Source organism: Sturnira hondurensis, unplaced genomic scaffold, assembly GCF_014824575.4.
Source record: "Sturnira hondurensis isolate 20B ecotype Veracruz unplaced genomic scaffold, ASM1482457v3 Scaffold0008761, whole genome shotgun sequence".
Taxonomy (NCBI): Eukaryota; Metazoa; Chordata; class Mammalia; order Chiroptera; family Phyllostomidae; genus Sturnira; species Sturnira hondurensis.
The window spans coordinates 516,727-531,580 of NW_028081392.1; the positions used below are offsets into that span (position 1 = coordinate 516,727).

Sequence of the window (14,854 nt, forward strand, 5' to 3'; positions counted from 1 at the left end):
GATTCAGAGGCAGAAAGCAGAATGGCCGTTGCCAGGCACTAGGGGCGGGGGATGGGGAGTTATTGATTCCTGCACACAGTTTCAGTTTTGCGAGAGACAAGAGTTCTGCAGGCGGACAGTGGCGATGCCTGCACAACATCGTGACTAGGCTTAACACCACTGAACTGTACACTTAAAAATGGTGAAAGTGGTACGTTTTAGGTGATGCCTATTTTACCACAATAAAAAATTGGAAAAGCATTAAGACGTTGGCTTTCTAGGGGGAAACTGGTGCCAGGGGAGAGGACAGAGGAGGAGAAAGCCAGTGATAGGGTGAGAGGCTGCCACGGAGGAACCCCCCCCCCCCCCCCCCCGGAACCCCCCCCCCCCCCGCCCCGCTGGGGGAGTGAGTGGCCAAGGACTTTTCAAAACCGAGGCTATTTAATACTGAGCGTGAAGCTGTTTGCTGGATTCACAGCAAATTCCCGTCCAGTGTCTAATCTCCACTGAAGCCTAGCACCACACACAAAAGCACACAAAAGTTTCCTGGGAATGGGGTTTTTGGGAAAACCCTGAGGGACTTCATCTGCCTGAATTGACAGGAGGTGGAGCAGCGATGCAACGGAACGGATTGTGGAATGGAGCCACAATCCAGGGACGGAACTCAGAGAAGAGCACGGGGCCGCAGGTGACTTTGGCATTGTAGATCTCGGGGCCTTCCTCCCCTGCACCTCTCGGGGAATTTGCAGATATCTCAAGGATGACATTGGACTTCCCAGGGGGTCAAGGCCAGCTTCTCCAGATCTTAAAAGACAGACACACCCTGGGGGTATCTGAGTCACGTTTACAGGATGACACCCCTTTCCTCCTTGACCTTGCCAACCACCATCTTGCTAAGCGTTGCACTTTTCAGGAATGTAGCCACCACTTCTGGTGAGGGTTGCTGTTGGTAGCGGGGATTCTGGGGCCAGACGTGTTGGGTTTGGATCTGGGGTCTGCCACTGATTATGTGCCTCGGACAACTTGTTTCACCTTTCTGAGCCACAGTTCACTCATCTATAAAACTGTAGTTCTAATATTAATGCTCTACCTCATAGAGCTTTCGGGAGACTCAAATATATACATACAAAGTACGTAGAACAGTTCGCGTAGTGTTTGGGGGCTAGAGTGAAGAAATAAAATAAAGTCGTTACTGTCAAGCTGCTAAATTATAGAAATTAAGTAGTCTGAGGCAACAGGGAAACAATTCTTGTTTTAACTTACCCTGAGAACTTAAACTTTTGAACTTTCCGACCCTGTGTCAAAGCCTGGACGCACGTCCGTGTGTTGTGCGGAAATGCCTGGTCGTACATCCAGACTTCAGCAAACCAGCGGAGTGACTTCAGGAAGAAACTGCCCTGCAGTCCAGACCACCAGACACCCGACAAATACCTCCGCCCAGTCTGGGGGCTGCGAGTGCAGGGCCGAGTGAGCTTTTTACTGTACAAACCCTCCGCTTTTCTTTCTCTTCTGGAACACTCTGGGTATCGCCTAGTTGTGTTTCCAGTTTGCAAACCCTAAGACCCTTGAGCAAATCTGTCATTTATATTTAGCCAAAGCCCTCTGACGTTTGGGGGTCAGGTAACATTGTTCATCATTAGCTATTACCGAAGTCCCTGCCTCAGTGCCTGGCGGGACTTCGATAATTGGTATTGATGATTGTTTTAAGGAGGCCTGCGGGTTCCTGACCTCTACTCTAACCTGCCTAGAGCCTCGTGTGCCTTGGTTCAAGGAGCGGCAGAGCTTCCTCAGGCCGCCCCAGACGCTATTTGCTCTTTCGTTCCCTGGAAGGCAAAGGAACAGGGGAGCCCCGCGTGGGCCCTGGCATTCAGGAGTTCTCCAAGGGAGTGGGGGTGGGTCCACGCAGCTCACCCCCGTCACCGAGAAAAAACGACCCAAGCACAGACCTGCTGCTGATAGGAGAGTGGAACCGTCCTCTTAAAGGGAAGACCCTATTTTAATAGACTCTGTGTGATAGGAAAGCACGTATTGCTGCTGAGGTGGTAGAGGCGAAAGCAACTTCGAACTCCGGGCTGACTTTACAGCGGGGCGGGCAGAGCAGGGCAGACTCCTTGGAACTCTGGCTTTGGCTCTGGCGCTTTCTCTTCTGTGTTCTGACTTGAATGTATTTGCAGAACTTGTGCTTTTCCAATGTGATCTGGGGGAAGGGGAGACACAGCGTGTGGGAGAGGATCAGGAGGGGCCAGAGCCTTACCTGGGAGCCTCCCAGGGGACTTGGGGGGACCCCTGCCCCGGCAAGGCCCCAGGCAGATGTGTAAGAGCGGGGGAGATGCTTGAGAGCCCGAGTCAACGCTGCTTCTGCTCTGGGCTCTGCCGGTGGCGGGGACAGCGGACTCTTCTCTGAGCCTCACGACCACCCTCTTCTTTCTACATCCAGGTAACAATATCTATGAAGCACCCACCCTCTGCAGACACTCCGCCAGCCACTCAGGACCCTGTAGAGTCTAGCGAGGGAGAATCTCGTGCGTGGCAGATACTGCCTTCTCTCCCCGCGAACACCCCCTCCCTGCCTTGGTCTAAGACACCAGGTGACTGCAGCAGCCTCCTCCCTCACCTCTCTCGTTCCCTCCAGCCCCCGAGAGTCCATACTCCACACAGAAACCAGAGGGGTCCCGCCCATAAACCTCCAGTGCACCCCTGTGTCCTCTGCATGAAGCCACATACCAGGTCCATCTGTCTCATCTCATTTCTTACCACTGTCCCCAACCCACAAGGCCCAGGTCACCCTGGTCTGCTCACTCTTTCACCATCACACCAGGAGGTAGGACTCCTGTTTGTAGGCTCTCCCCTGACCTGCTTCGGGCTGAATCTGTCCCGTCGTTCAGCTCAAAGAGCACTCTCCTTGCCGTGCTAGGCCTTCTCACTGTCTACCACCCCACCCCACCCTACTTTGCTTACAGAATGTGTGCCCCTTGTACGTTTTTATTCGTTGCCTGCACACCTCCTCCCAAGAATGCAAGCTCCCTGACATCAGGGACTTGTCTGGATTCTTCCCAACGGTCCCTAGAGCCTGGCACACAGGTGCTATGTAAGTTTCTGTTGAACAGATGAATGAGTGAATGGATGAATGGACGAGATGAACAGCTTCTTTGGGCAGAGACCCATCTCCAGGGAGTCTTAAACCTCCCAAGGACTGCTGCCAGGGTGGGCCCCAGTGAGGCTCAGGGGCCTGCCTCGTGGAGTCTTACCTGGCTTTTCGCTTTCTGGTAGAGCTGTTGCCTTGGACTTCTTCCAGGATTGGCTGTAACCAACACAAAGGACAGAAGGTTGGGCAAGGCCAGGCCGGTGGGCCATGGCTGAGCAGTGGCGTGGACGGGGAGGCGAGCCAGGTTCTCAGCCAGTCCTCCCTGAGAACCAGCAAGTGTCTGTCCGGGGCTGGCACCACCCCAAGGGGGACCCTGACAACTGTGACTCCACCACCTGCCGCGGTCACAGTGAACCGAGGCACTCCCGCCCGGGGAGCTGTGAGGGAGGCCACTCCGCCAGCGCCGCCCCAGGTGGGCCCTCTCTTGGTCTCCTGTCTCTTTGCAGACAGGAACCTTCCTGGGGAAGATGAGAACAGGCTTCCCTGATGAATTACTTACAAGCACTAATAATGCTCTTATATTGTATCGGCTTTACACTTCCGCAAGCCTTCTCACGCACCGGATGTAATCTGTCCTCCCTACAACTATGGGAGAGGGGCTGTGGAGAGGAGACGCTGAGGCTCAAGCAGACAGGCTTCACCAAGGCCACAGTGAGGCAAGCCGGCCTTGCTCCTCTGGCCGCCCCTGGCCTCCCCACGTGGAAGAGAAAACCAAACGCAGCACCCGCACCTTCAGCAAGTCTAAGTGAGCACAGGCACCTGCCTTTTCCTCCCCAGGCCCGTCAGGCCGCAGCCACCCCACAACCTGACATCCTCTAAGTGCGCACATTCCTGATTCCATTCCTGACACTGCTCCCCAACACCCGCCCACCCCACCTTCCCTCGTTCAAGTCCCATTCACCCAGCAGGGCTCTCTAAGCCATAGCAGAAATACTTGGGTGATTGTTAAAAATGCACAGTTCCTGTGTACCTGCCTCTCACGGCATCAGTTGTGTTAGACTATCTGGGAATTTTCACTTTTAACAAGCTCTGCTGTGAATCTGAGCACAGCCAGGCATATAAGGCAGGCAAGCCCAAGTCCAATCCCAGTTCTTCTGCTGATCAGCCAGGTGACTTGTGGTCATTCTGTTTCTAAGCCTCAGTTTTCTCATCTGTAAAATGGAGGTGATAGGGCCTCCACTGGTGGCTGTGTGGACTAGAACCATGTAAAGCACCCAGCGATGGCAGGCAGCTATCATGGGCACCCGGCACTGCAGGCGCCAGTGCTGGCCGTCTGGCCCTCCTCGCCTTTGTGAGGCCTTTCCTCACTTTTCCTTTCCCCACTTGGGGTTAGTCTCTTTCTCTCCAGCCATCAGGGCCCTTAATACCAACGTAGAGGCACCGCTGCCTGCCTGGTAGCATTCCTTCTCCACTTGTGTCTCCCCAAGAGCTTCTGGAGGGCTAGCTGCCGTTCTCCAGCCCTGTCTTGCTACAGCTGGCACAGGTCACCCCCTCGGGCACCCCCACAGCTGGCAGCTGGAGTCTGGTCTGGCACACTGGGTCTTTGAGCAGCATAAGTAGCCCTGGAGGGTCCCATGGGAGAGACTCACCTCCCCCTCCAGGACAGGCTCAGTTGGCCCAGGCTTCGGCCAGCGCCGGCTCCCTTCTCTGGACCCCACTAGCCTCACCTGGAGGACAGGTGCCGAATGTGAGGGAACATCTGGGAACAGAGGGGCAAGTGAGGGATGTGAAGCCCACCTGTATGATGGCTGTTGCCTTTCTTGAGGTGGTTCCTGGACTTCTTGGAGCTGGTTTAGAAGTTTTTCTGTTGGGATGGAGGCTAGAGGCTGGGGAAGCAGCTGAGCCACTGCTGTCTGCAGGAGCCCCAAGGCCAAGTCTTTCTCTGTAAGCAGAGCCAGGGAGCAGTCCTCAGGGGCACGCCCCCAGACCCCATTCTGGCCCTGGATGGGACATGCAGGAACCGGGGCCTCCAGCCCTCCTGCCTAACCCTGGCCCAGGACAGCTTTCTCTAAGCACTTCACATTCTGCCCACAGGGCCCCATGGGGAGGTCCCACTTCTCCCTGGCCCTGGGTGTGCCGTGTGCCCAGCCCTTCCACACCTCCTCACTCGTACCTTGCCCTTGGCCCACCTGCCTACCACACACCCTGGCCCATCTGGGAAGCCCATAAGGGACCTGCCCCCTTCTCCCCCTTCACTCTTCCCATCAGGAAGCCTTTCCAATCAGCTCTCAGCTCTTACCGCTCCTCACCTTCCCACTTAGACATAGCCTCCACCTCCGTCCCAGTGAGTGCGTGTATGTCCTTTCATGTGTTCACGTGTGTGTACATGTGTGTTCTTATGCACGTGCATTTGCATTTGTGTGCGTGCACGTTGTCCATGGTGGTGGGTGAGGGGCTGAGTCCACTAAGTCTGGTCTTTGGACTTCTCCCTCCCAGGTGCCAGTCAGTGCAAAGGAGGGGCCCCCTCCCAGGAAAAGGGTCATGGATATCCTGGGGACTGGAGGCTTAGGCAGAAGGCCCAGTGACATCAGAATGCTGCTGAACCAGTGGACAAGGCCCTCAGCAGCCTCCACTCCGAGGATGACCTGGGATGGGGCTGAGTCTCACCCTTGGGGGGAGCAAAGAGCAGCCAGAACTGGATAGCACTCAAGGAGTCTGTTTGCAGGATCTGACAAAGGAGCTCCAAGATCTGTGGGCGGGACAGACATGGGTCAGCATGCCAGATGGCCTGTTCCAGCGGGCCACGCGGGCGCCTGCTCCCTGAAGTGGGCTCCGGAGCCACGTGCTTGGCTAAAGTGGTCCCCACGATCGTCCTTGCCTCCCATCTGCATGGGACTTTGCATTCTACAGAGGGCTTGCTCTCCCAGCAGCCCTGGGGGAAGAGTCTTAATCCCTCATGGAACAGGTAAGCAATCTGAGGCCTTGAGAGAGGAGGGTACCTAGCAGGGAGATGGAGGCAGAACTAACCCGCAGAACCAGATAGGTGGACCCCTCATCTCAGAACCCTGCTTGGGCTGGTTGGTTGCACCCCAAGTCCCTCCCTGGGAAGGCAAAGTCAGAGCTGGACAGTCAGCTCCTCAGAGACGCACCGAGTCCCAAATGCCAGAATCCTTGGTGTGGAGATTTCAGGGACCCCAAGAGCCCCCCCACCCTGAAGTTCCCAAATTCAGAGTCTGGAGATGTTAGCAAAGAGGCGGGGTGATCCCAGTGGGGGCTGGCTGGTCCTGCAAGCTGCTCAGCTTGGGGCTCCTTCCCGCCACCGAGCAGCATGCCCGCTTTGCTTGCGGCTGTGTCCTCAGCATCTGCCATCTTTGCTGCTTCAGGGCCCTTTCCCCCCTGCATCCTCCAATGAAGGATCATTGGGAAAAGATCCAGCTCTGTCTTGAAAGGGCTACGGGGGCTCCCTAGGACATGATGCTGATGGCGGCTGTGTCTGTGGTTGGCTGGAGTTTGAGCCCGCGATGGGAGGTGGAGCACCTGGCGTCCTAGGAAAGGGGGTTCCGTCTTTCAGGAGAGCCCACTCGAACCAGTGGAGGTCAGAGGGGAACCTGGGCTTGCCTTACCCCCAGGCCTGTGCCTGCTAGGGTGTCCACCCTCGCCCCCAGGTACCCACCCTCTATGGTGGCCCTGCCCCCACTCTGTCCCAGGGTCCTTCTCAACTGCCCCGGCATCCAACTTACCTGCCCTGTGCACCCTCCCCAAGGAACCTGAGAACCTATTTCCAGGCAAGGTGGAGCCGCCCTATGGTGGAGAAAGTACTGTGTTCTAGTCCCAGCTGTGCTGCTTCCTCTATGGGGACCTGGGCCACAAAATGTCACCTGGCAGAGCCTCAGCCTCCCCATCTCTGAAATGAGGATCTGGGGCCCTGTCTGCTCCACTCACATCATTGGGCTGTTTTGAATGTACTGGTCACAGGCAAGGCGTTGAGATTCTGGCTAATTGGCCTTTCCTGGAGAACACGTGTGCATTTTAACAGGCACTTTCAATACCCTAACCCACTGGAACGAGTCATGGACACATCTCAGGCCTTGATGGGGAAACTTGAATGTGGGGAGGCGGGCTTTGTGCTTTGTCATAGCACAGACCAGATGCCTCTTAGAGTGTGGGGAGACAAGGCTGGGGCCAGCCTTGCAGGTGGCAGGGTGCCACACACTGGGGGTGGTCTGAGGACACACTGGGCGGGACCTTTGTCTCCACGCTTCTCACTCCACCACTGCAGCTCCCTTCGTTAACTTGCCAAGTGCTGAAGCGGGAACAGACGTTAGTGATAATGTGTCTATTCCCCCAGTTTGGCTTGATCATGGGACTAAGGCCCCAAGAGGGGAAAAGACTTAACAAAGAGGGAAAAGATTACACCGAAACCTGGAAGCAGCAGGGGATTGGGCTCCTGACTCCCAGGTCTGGAGTTTTCAGGTCTTATAGTCTTAGGTGCAAGTATCCCCCGGAGAGTACACACTTAGCAGTTTGCAAGAGTTCTAGTTGGGATCGCTGTAGGTCTGGGAGCAACACCACCCTGTTCTCTGGTTTCAGACCAGAGCCTCTCTAGGGCCACAGCCCCCCGCCTTCCCAGGGTCTCACCAGCAGCTCCTGATCCTGCAGGACGTAGGTCTGGACTCCCCCATCTCTGCTGGAGGTGTAGCCTCCTGAGCCCTGGCGGGACTGGCGGCGGCTGAGCGCTCGGGTGGCAGCAGGGATGAGCCTCCCAGTCTCTGCCGAGTACTTCGCCCCCTGCTCCCGTTTAGGCTCCTCCTGCTGGAAGAAAAGTGTCCAGGGACTCCAGGGGCAGGGATATGGAATAGACAGACAGACAGACAGACAGATGGGAGAGAGGACAGAGGGGAAGAGAAGAGAATAGGAGGCTGGGTCACGTCTCCTGGAACCTCAGCATCAAGCATCACAGGGACCCAGGACGTGGAACAGGCCAGCCCCACCCTGTCCTACACCCCTCTCCCCAGCAGGGGCCCTTCCCTTGTAGCCAAAGCTCTTCCTCCTGAAACTTCATTGAACACTGGCCACCCACGGTGGTCCTTCCTCCAGCCAGGCCCTCCCTGCCACCGCTCCCCCTAGCCCATCAGTATTCTGTGCTGATGACCCCACCACCTACCTTAATTCCTAGCTTAGCTGCCCCCAGGTCTGTCTCCCACAGCTTGGCATCCTTTCTTAGCCCTGGGAAACCCTCCTAAGCCGAGCCTGTGAGCACAAAGCCTGGCGCCTCTAGACTCGGGAAGTCCAGTTAAGACTGGTAATATCTTTTTTCCCATTTTAAAGATAAGAAAAACTGAGAGCCAGAGCATTTGGCTGAGTTGCCCCCAGTGAGTTAGCTGCGGAGCAGAGATGAGAATTCTGCTGCCCACCACAAGTGCAGGACAAGACTCACCCACAAAGGGCCAGGCCTGTCCTAGGACCAGTTCCTACTACCTTCAAGCCGCCTCCAACTCGTCTTTACTGATCAGCAAATGACACCCATAAGGCCACTCCGCTCCTGTTTGAAAACCTTCAGCAGCTCTCCACTCTTTGTGAGATTAGGCACTACACTAAGTTCAGAGATCAGAACAAGCTGCTCTTGTCCACATTCTAGGTCGGCCCCTTCCCACCTTCTCTCCCATTGCCCTGCACTTAGGCTCCCTGCTCTCTGAAGATGTCCTGTGTTTTCCACCTTCCGAGCTTCTGCGCTGTGTGCCTCTATGAGGACGTCCCCCGCTCTAGGAATTCTTCCTGCATTTCTCCCCCCTCCCCCTACGTTCCTCTGCTCCTCTGAGCCCCCACTGTGGCCGCCTCCCTTGGGCTGGTACTTATCCCCCCTCCCCATGCACACGGCAGCTCTCTGCGCACACTTGCTCCTCTGCTGATCAGGTTGGCCAGACTGGGGCGGGGCTTCCTTACAAAGGGCTGGGCCTCTTCCCAAACAGCTCCTTTGTTCTGCACCCACCTCTTTGTTCCTCGGCTCATTCTCCTTGCTGAATGTGACCACCTGGGAAGCCAGGTCCTTCAACTCCTTCTTCCAGGCCTCTGGGAAAAGGGGACAAGACCCTGGCAACTGATGTCTGGGGGCCCCCTCCTTGCCCTCCCCGTGGCACCAGGTGTTGGGGGGCTGTAGGTGGAAGAGCATCCTCTCCTCCCAGTTGCCCACCTGCATCTTAAAGGGAAGGGGAGGCGGTGCCCTTGGAGGAAGGATTTGGAGTCACACTGTCCGTGGGTAGGAGGGGCAATGGAGGGGCAATGGAGGGGCTATGGAGGGGCTGTGGTTATTCTAGCCTGTGGCTTGACTGGGAGCCGCTGGAGAGCATTTGACCATTTATGCCAAGATGTGAGTGGTTTAATCTAGCTTTGTCCCTTTTAGGAAACTGAATCCAAGACTGAGATTCAGTTGATATGCCGTGCCAGTTACTAAAACACTGGACTACTGGAGAGGGTGGTACAGAGCCCTGACCAAGCCTTCCAAATCTCAATGTCCGCAGGCTGCACTAGCTCCTTCCGCAGGACACCGCCCTGCCCCCACCCCCCATGACAGAAAGGGCGGAGACTGGCAGAGCAGAGGCCTCGGGCACGGGCACGCTGCAGCAGTGCCACCGTGGCTGACTATTCTGACAAGCACTAAATCTTTCCAATATCGTTCCTGTTTGTAGCTGTAAGTCACATGACTGTTGCCCACATCTGCTTGTCCTCTGCTTGTGGTTACTCCTCAATCAGGAGGAGTAATAATCAAATCCAAGCAAGGGCATTTTTGAGGACTTGAGGGTGGGAAGATAATGCAGATGCAGGTGTAGAGGAGTAATAAGGGGAAGATGGGGTACCCAAGTGATCCTATTTTTTTCTCAGGCGCCTATGCAAGTGGGACAGCCCTTGGAGAGAGGCATAACCCCAAGGTAGAGGGTCTGTGCCCCAAGTACCCACCAGAAAAAAGCCGGGGGTCCCGATTGGACTGCGGGTCGCCAACGGGAGCAGGGACGGTGGGCATCCCCATCAGACAGTGGGATAAGAGTGCGGCTTGAGGCAAGGGAGACAGAGAGGACTGGTCCCTGACGACACAGACGGGCCTCCCGGTGAGATCTGTGAAGGGGTGGAGGATGAGGGAGGGGGGCCTGTGTGGCCCACAAGAGCCCCAGCAGGCCGGGCAGGGGGAGTGCTGGCCCCACTTCTTCCAGTGCCTATAGATCATTAGGGCCCAGACGGCCTGCGGCACGTCCCAGACCTTACCCCGGGCACTTAGAACAGACAGCCAAGTGATGCACTCAGGATCATGCAGCAAGTCGGGCTTCCTGAGACCCCGGTCTGGAGGTCCACTTGGCTATAAGTGTGAGCATACAGAGGTAGCAGCCCGACAAGGGACACGTGGGAGCGGAGGCAATAAGCCATAGTCTCTGACGAGAGGGACCTGGGCTCAAACCACAGAGGGTGAGATTTAGCTAAAGCCTCTGGATAAAACCTTTTGCCATCTGTCGGCCTGTGCAGACTTGAGCGCCAGGCAGCCTGGAGGCGGTGGCAGGCAGCATACACCTGCAGACCCTTCGGCCTACGGTCTGTGTGATACCGTGTTACTGCTGGATAGTTCAGCTTGGGGGGCCGGCTTCATCAGGACAGAATGAATGCTTACTGTCTCCTTCCTGAAACACTTTCCTTTCAGGCCCCTCACTCTCCTAGCTTGTCCTAGCTTCCCAGGCACTCCTCATCTCCTCCTCTCAGCCTCTTCGCCTTGGGGTCCCTGGGGCTCAGCCCCCAGGTTATTCACACAGTCTCCTGCACAATCCCAAGGTCCGCCACTTCAACCACCGTCGGTCCTTGAATCGTTCTCACGTTTGCACCTCTCCCCATAACTCCGGACCTCCTCTGTGTCTCCACCTGGATGTCTAAAAGACAGCTCACATTCTGAACCTCTTACATTCTTCTTACAAACTCCCAAGTCCTCCCCCATCCTCCACAGCCCCTTCTCAAGTCATCTTCATCCCAGCCAATACAACTCTGGTTTTCCAGTCGCTCGAGCCCAAAACCTGAGAGTCAACATCAACCACTCTTTCCCTCTCACACTATTTTCAATCAATCAGCAGATGTTGTTGGCTTTACCTTTGGTATATCTCTAGAGCAGGGCCACTGACTCTCCCACTACGACCTCCCTGGTTCGAGCCACCACCCAGACAGAGGCCAAAAAGTCACTTCGTACAATGCTTCGCTCTCGACTTTCCGTGGCTCTCATCTGACTCAGTGACAGGGCTCAGTGATGGCTGCAGTGGCCTCCAGGGACACAGGACGCGGGTCCCCATTGCCTCTCTGCTGCACCTCCTTCTCCTCCTCCTTACTCTGTGCCAGCCACACTGGCCCCCTCGCTGTCCCTCCTGTAGAGGCAGGAGGCTTGCCTCAGAGCCCTCACACTCGCTCTTCCCTCTGCCCAGGACGCTGCACCCCAGCCCCAACCCCCACATGGTTGATTCATGCCCCCTCTTCTTTTAGTTCTTTGCTCAGAAGTCATGCCATTCACCAGCTCTCCCCCTCTACAGCCTTGGCCCTCACCATGCTCTGATGCCTGGTCTCTTTTCCGTCCTTCCCCCCACCCCCAGGGTTAGCTCCTGAGGACCAGGACTGTCTTGTTCATTGTCACATTCCCAGGGTCTAAGAAAGTACCTGACTTGTACGGAGTTCCCACTCAGTAGACACTGCTGGGTTGGCAAAATGACCTGTGTTGGCGAACAGAGTGCAGCTCCGAGGCAGAACATTCACCCCTTTCTCCGATTTATGGGAGAATCAGCAAGGGAAACTCTGTAGGGCCATGTGGTCTGCCCTCGGAGCCTGACCCTCAAGTTAAGTCTTGGCTTGGCCAAGTGCTTGCGAGTAGCTAAGCAGCTCTGTGAGCCTGGCCAAGTCCCCATTCTCTGGGCCTCAGCCTAGAAATAGGGTCTGGATCCATCCTTTCCAGGATTTAAAAGTACCCCCCACCAGTGTCCAGGCAAGCCCTGGCCACCCCGCCCTACCTTGGATGTGGGTCACGCGCTGTGGGTGGGGGTGATGCCGGGAGAAGAAGGAGTGGTGGCTGAGGCGGCCGAAGCGGTAGGTGCCAGGGACTTGGGGCTTGGGGATCCTCAGTGCCTCTGGGATCGCCTTGAAATCCACAATCCCTGGGACCAGCGGTTCTTTCTGTGGCCTGTCGGTCTCGTGGCTTCTTGGCTTGTGCTCTGGCTTCTCAGCCTTCAGCTCAGCCCTTGGACTGAAAGAAGAGGGTGAGGAAGAAGCTAATGAAGCTTCCGGGCAGCAGTGCCTGCCCAGACTCAGAGTTCGGGGCTTAGCACAGAGTCTATTCCTGAGATACTCTGAAATGTGGTTTCCAGGGTTTCTCCACAACATCCCTCCCCCGCCCCCCATCCCCAACCTGAGCTCAGAGCTGGGCCTCCTGGGGGATCTTCCTAACTGGGACAATCCCCCATCCCAGGGAGGCTTCTGTCTCCCTAAGGTACTTAGCAGGGAGCCAGGGTCCCTCTGAGAGAACGCAGATGGAATCCCCCAGGACCCCAGTTTTCTCGCAGGAACCATCTCTCCAGCCAGAAAGAGGAGCTATAGACCCACCTACTCATCCAAATACCCGGACTGGAGCAAAGGCACATTATATATTCTTCCAGAACCAGAGGGCTGACCCCAGCAAGGCTTTCTCCCCAAGCCAAATGTTGGCAGCCCAAGAGAAGCCAATTGTAGGCTGTCACTCCTCCCCCCGTGTCCCCCGCTCATTCCATTGGGGGCAGTTCTAGCCCAGACCCAGCACTGGGGGCCAAAGCAGGCTTCAGGGTCAGACTACACCAGCAAATCCTCTTCTTGTGGGAGCCCCTCCCAGGAGATGCAGAGCCGAGGGTGCAGCTCTCAGGGGTGCGACGCTGCAGGGAAGCTTCAAGCTCTTGCTCGCTTCACTGGAGACAAGCCGTCTCAGGTTCTCTGTCCTCCACCCCGCACCCTTTCCCTCTCCTGCACACGCTGTGCCTCTGTCCCTGAAGGAAGAGGTCGAAGTGCGTCCAGCAAGGATCTGAAGGTGGGCTGCTCTCCGCCTGGTGCCCGGTGGGACCGCCTGCCTGCTTGCTGTCTGCTTTCCCTTCTCCCGGTGGCCCTGGCTGGAGGGAGTCCTTCTCCCATCTGGAGTATAGATGGACTCTGGGTATGCTAAGCAAGGTGTTCTGCCTCAGGACCCTCTGAGGATTTTGCTGACTAGGCCCCTGGGTTTCCTGTTCCGTCCTTGATTCGCTCCTAAGGGATCTGGGGCTTAAAGAAATAAATCAAACCTTTCCTGAAAGTTACTTTAACTGGCCTCGCCTCTCCTAACCCCCAACTAACAAAGTCACCCCTTGAAAATCCCTGGAATTCCTGTGCTCAGCGCTCCTGGCACCTACTACCACACCCTCTCCCCACGCAGAGAGGGGTCCCACCTGGGACCTAAGGTACCTCAGGCCTGAGAACCCATTTGGGACCTAGCCGATGGCAGTGGGAGGTGAGGAGGCATTGCCTCCCTTGGACCCTCCTCAGTCTGTTGAGTTCCCCTGGGGCCACTTTTGTCCCCACCTCCTCCTCAGGTCAGCAGGGTAGACGTTTGGGGCCTTACCTCAGTGGATGCTCAGCCAGTTGGGTTGTCACCTCTGTAGCCATTGTATGGTCTCTATTAGGATCAAGGTCGGGACACTTAACACTAGTGTTGAAGATGGATATCAGGAGCTCTCACAGACTGGCAGCGAGGCAGTCACTGGAACAGACACGTTGGGAGAAAAAGATTGGCCATATCTTGTGAACCTGGACATCGGCATACTGCGTCACCCAGCAGGTCCTCTCCCCCGTGTATGCCCACGTGCAGCTCCTACACGAGCCCAGGTGGGGCTGTTTGTAAGACTGTTCAAACCTACACGGATCAGACTAGTAAGCACCTGAAGACAACCCGAGCGCCCAGTGGCAGAAGAATGAATAAATAAACTGTGGTACATTCAGGCAATTGAAATTATGTTGCAACTAAAATGGATGAACTGCGGATGAACCACGTCTATACACAACTTAGAGGAATTTCACAAATATAATGCTAAGACAAGGAAAGCGAGTGGTAGAAAACTACAAGGCTTGAGATCCTTATTAAACACGAAGTTCAAAAGCAAGTAAAATTACCTTCTACATGTGATGAAACGAGAAAAGGAAAGCAGGGAAATGTGAATCATGGAATTCAACTGGCGGCTCTTCCCGAGAGCAGGCAGGGGGCGGGGAGAGGAGCACCTAAGACGTGCTTGTGGCCACGCACCAGGTCTCAGTTTGGGAGGTGCGTTTGCTGGTGTCCGTTGTGTTATTAAGTAAATGAATTAAATGACACAGGTGCAAGATGACAGGTGCCCAAGCCAAGAGTGGAGATTCATCTAAATCTACGGGCCTGAATGCAGGCACAGGCTGCCAAAGAGCTGGGGGCTCCAGATGCCAGGGACAGTGTTGGAAAGAACGGGAAGTTGGTGCACTCTGAGAATTAACACTCGGAATCACGGATTCTTCCAGGGACTCCGGAAACCCCAGAAACTCCGGAAGCTCCAGAAACATTAGATGTGATCCATTAAACTGATTTTATAAGACGCTGCTGGGTTGCACCCCACAGCGGCCGTCGAGGGGGTCAGGCCTGTCTTTCCCCCACTCCCCTCTCCCCGTGGGCCCCCAGCCAGACAGGTACAAGGAGTCTGAATGCTCACAAGAGCCCAGGGACAGAATATTCACCTCTGCATCTCAGACCCTTGGGGC

The 14,854-nt window shown here is 55.9% G+C and overlaps 1 protein-coding gene across 1 annotated transcript; it reads right to left on the reverse strand.

The window, feature by feature from the left end:
* Positions 1-397: 397 nt before the first annotated feature.
* On the reverse strand, positions 398-13,738 carry TBATA (thymus, brain and testes associated). The gene is made up of 9 exons (XM_037055800.1): positions 13,695-13,738; positions 12,088-12,320; positions 10,019-10,174; positions 9,054-9,133; positions 7,703-7,873; positions 5,732-5,813; positions 4,862-5,006; positions 3,228-3,280; positions 398-2,176 (listed from the first exon to the last, which is right to left on the reverse strand). Exons 1-9 carry the CDS (start codon positions 13,736-13,738, stop codon positions 2,058-2,060), a joined length of 1,083 nt encoding a protein of 360 aa, XP_036911695.1. The 3' UTR covers positions 398-2,057.
* Positions 13,739-14,854: the final 1,116 nt, after the last annotated feature.

Coding starts and splice junctions, on each gene's coding strand:
- TBATA (XM_037055800.1), bottom strand. CDS start 13,738: ATGGCTACAGAGGTGACAACCCAACTGGCTGAGCATCCACTGAG. Junction 10,175..12,087: donor GCGCGTGACCCACATCCAAG/GTAGGGCGGGGT, acceptor ACCCCTTCACAG/ATCTCACCGGGAGGCCCGTC. Junction 5,814..7,702: donor TGCAGGATCAGGAGCTGCTG/GTGAGACCCTGG, acceptor TCCCGCCCACAG/ATCTTGGAGCTCCTTTGTCA.